General features: G+C 43.5%; 1 protein-coding gene across 1 annotated transcript; it reads left to right on the forward strand.

Annotated features, from left to right (window-relative positions):
* Positions 1-206: 206 nt before the first annotated feature.
* On the forward strand, positions 207-1785 carry LACBIDRAFT_329973 (uncharacterized protein; the record flags this gene model as incomplete). The annotated part of the gene is made up of 5 exons (XM_001884103.1): positions 207-212; positions 296-310; positions 649-822; positions 976-1284; positions 1420-1785. 5 exons carry the CDS (start codon positions 207-209, stop codon positions 1783-1785), a joined length of 870 nt encoding a protein of 289 aa, XP_001884138.1.
* Positions 1786-2572: the final 787 nt, after the last annotated feature.

Here is a 2572-nt window from a genome sequence, read left to right on the forward strand (position 1 = left end):
GTAGGAAATCGGTACTACAAAATGGACATCTTAGCGGGTTCTCCCTGATTAGACTATAGTAAAAATATTTTTAAACTCAATTTATGTGTTATACACTTGTTTGGTTTGCAAGCCATTGTTAGGATCACAAGTCTTTGTTTGGATCACAAGTCTTTGTTAGGATTACAAGTCTTGTTAGGATCGGAAATCTGGCCAAACATACCTCAATGTTTGTAAGCAACAAGAAGGAATGTTGTAGCAAAGATAGGAATGATCTAGATACTTCTCAAACACTATTGTACTTGTATTTAAATAGAGTGAAATGCAAGAAGTAAGGCATCTTACATTTTAACCCCAACTTTGACCAAGCTTAAGTTCTTTGAACTAAGTGCAGTTTCTTGAGTGAATTGATAAGGCTTCGCGCTATCAATTAACTCAACCAATCGTTAAAGCTACACACTAATGATCATGGTCATCAAGCAACATGATCGACTTACGGTTAAGACTCTTTACGTTTCAAGGATATCTTACTTACTACATTTGAACTTATGATACGCTTGCACTCTATGTATGATTACTCTAGTACTGCTTACTAGTGTTTGCATTCACCAGAATACACCAACATAGAGCGGCAGACTCTAACAGACACCTGTGGATGAAACTCTGAAGCACACCACCCAAGGAGCCAAACATAAATTGGAGGAGGAGGAGGATGCCGAGGGGGAAGGAGAAGGAGAAGAAGAAGAAGACAAGGAGGAGGGGGAAGAGCAGAAGCAGGATGAGGGGCCAAAGAAAAGGTTGATGAGGGTGATGAAGAGAGTGAGGATCAAGTCCGCGGTGGAGGTGAATTCTGGGGATGAGGGAGGTGATTGTGGCAATTGTTCCACCCCAAAGCGGCCTCATCCAAATGGGGTTTGCCAGGCATGTAGGGATGCAGGGCAAGTTTGTCTCCTCAGTGTCTCAGGTTGAACTGCTTGTGATTGATGCAATGGGCAGAAGGAAAGGTGTAGTCTGACCAAGGGTAGAGGGGGTGAGAAAGGCGAATCGACAACCAAGGGTAGTGGTGAGAAGGGGGAATCCGTGAAAAAGGCTGAGCCGAAGAAATCAGGCAAGAAGCCCAACCCCACCGTGAAACCCTCTTCATCGGGATCGAAGCCATCAGGATCCAAGTTGACTGGAACCCATCTTCTCAGGGAGAAGATGACAGTATTCAGCAATCCCAAATTCGAGGGGATTTCACCAATTCCACCAAAGTTGATTGGGGAGCTTGCAGGGAACAGGGGACAGTCTGAGCCGAGTGTCAGGGTGAGGAGGTGGAGAAGTGAATCCATTTGAGAGGGAAGCATACGGCCTGGACATGACCAGGAAATTCCAAGTAAGTTGATTTTATTTTTTATTTCAAGTTGTTTATACTGTCAGCAGGAGACACACTCCTGTCAGGCCTTGATGACGGGTCTAGCACCCCACCCCAAATATCGGATCCCTTCACCGATCGACTGGACAACATTTCGCTCCACCAAAGGCATCAGATGGTTGAGCTTGAAAGGCTCACAGAGAAGCTCCAGGACGCCAACTCCCGCATCGACGCATTTTCAGCTACGAGCCTTTGGCAAAAGGACACGAACATCGCTGAGTTGGAGCAACAAGTGGAGATCCACAAGGCGACAATCTCAGACCTCCGGCAAAAGCAAGACCCGACTACTAGTGCTTGGAAGTCCAGTCCAGTCCGGTATTTTGTCCAAATTTGACAAGACCGGGACCTGGACCGGTCCTCACAGGTTGAAGGACCACGAAAAACTGGACTGAACCAATGTCAACCAGTTCAGTGTGGTTTTGGTCGGTTTTTTATGGTTGAAAGACTGGTCTCAACCACACAAGGGGCAAACTGCATTCGTCACCTGGCGAAGAGGTAATAAAAAGGAGATAAATATGTTAAATAGTCAATTCCACATTGGTGTTAAAAATGTTCAAATAGAAAAGATTCATTGTTCATTCAACTTTGCAGCCACAAAAAGGTCATATCATGTATGTAAAATATTTATTGGTAGTTTGTTAGAGCAGGAATGACTGAGAAACAAAAGAAATTCTTGCCAGAAAAGGAAGATAAAGAAAGACCCTGTTTTACCCTGGCAACAAAAGTGAAGCAACTATTTAATGTCATTGAAAGGTCTTTCTTGGCACTGTAAAAAGCAATCAAGGAAATTAAATTTAACCCTCTTAAACAAAGGAACCCTGAGAGATAATTTTAATTCTTTGTTTCTGTTCCCTCAGGCCATGATATGACCTTTTTGTGCCTGCAAAGTGGAATGAACAATGAATCTTTTCTATTTGAACATTTCTAACACCAATGTGGAATTGACTATTTAACATATTTATCTCCTTTTTATTACCTCTTCACCAGGTAACAAATGCAGTTTGCCCCTTGTGCCAGTTGCAGTCTCAACTGGTTGAGAACTGGTCTTGGACCGGTCTCGAAGCTAGTGAAAATGTATGTAATTGAGTAAATATACTGCTAGTACTACACAAGGGTATCCCTCATTCAGTTTCGGGGGGGGGGGGGAGCACTCGCGCATCCTCATTGTTGTCTGTTGTT

Source organism: Laccaria bicolor, genomic scaffold (genome assembly GCF_000143565.1).
Source record: "Laccaria bicolor S238N-H82 LACBIscaffold_24 genomic scaffold, whole genome shotgun sequence".
Lineage (NCBI taxonomy): Eukaryota > Fungi > Basidiomycota > Agaricomycetes > Agaricales > Hydnangiaceae > Laccaria > Laccaria bicolor.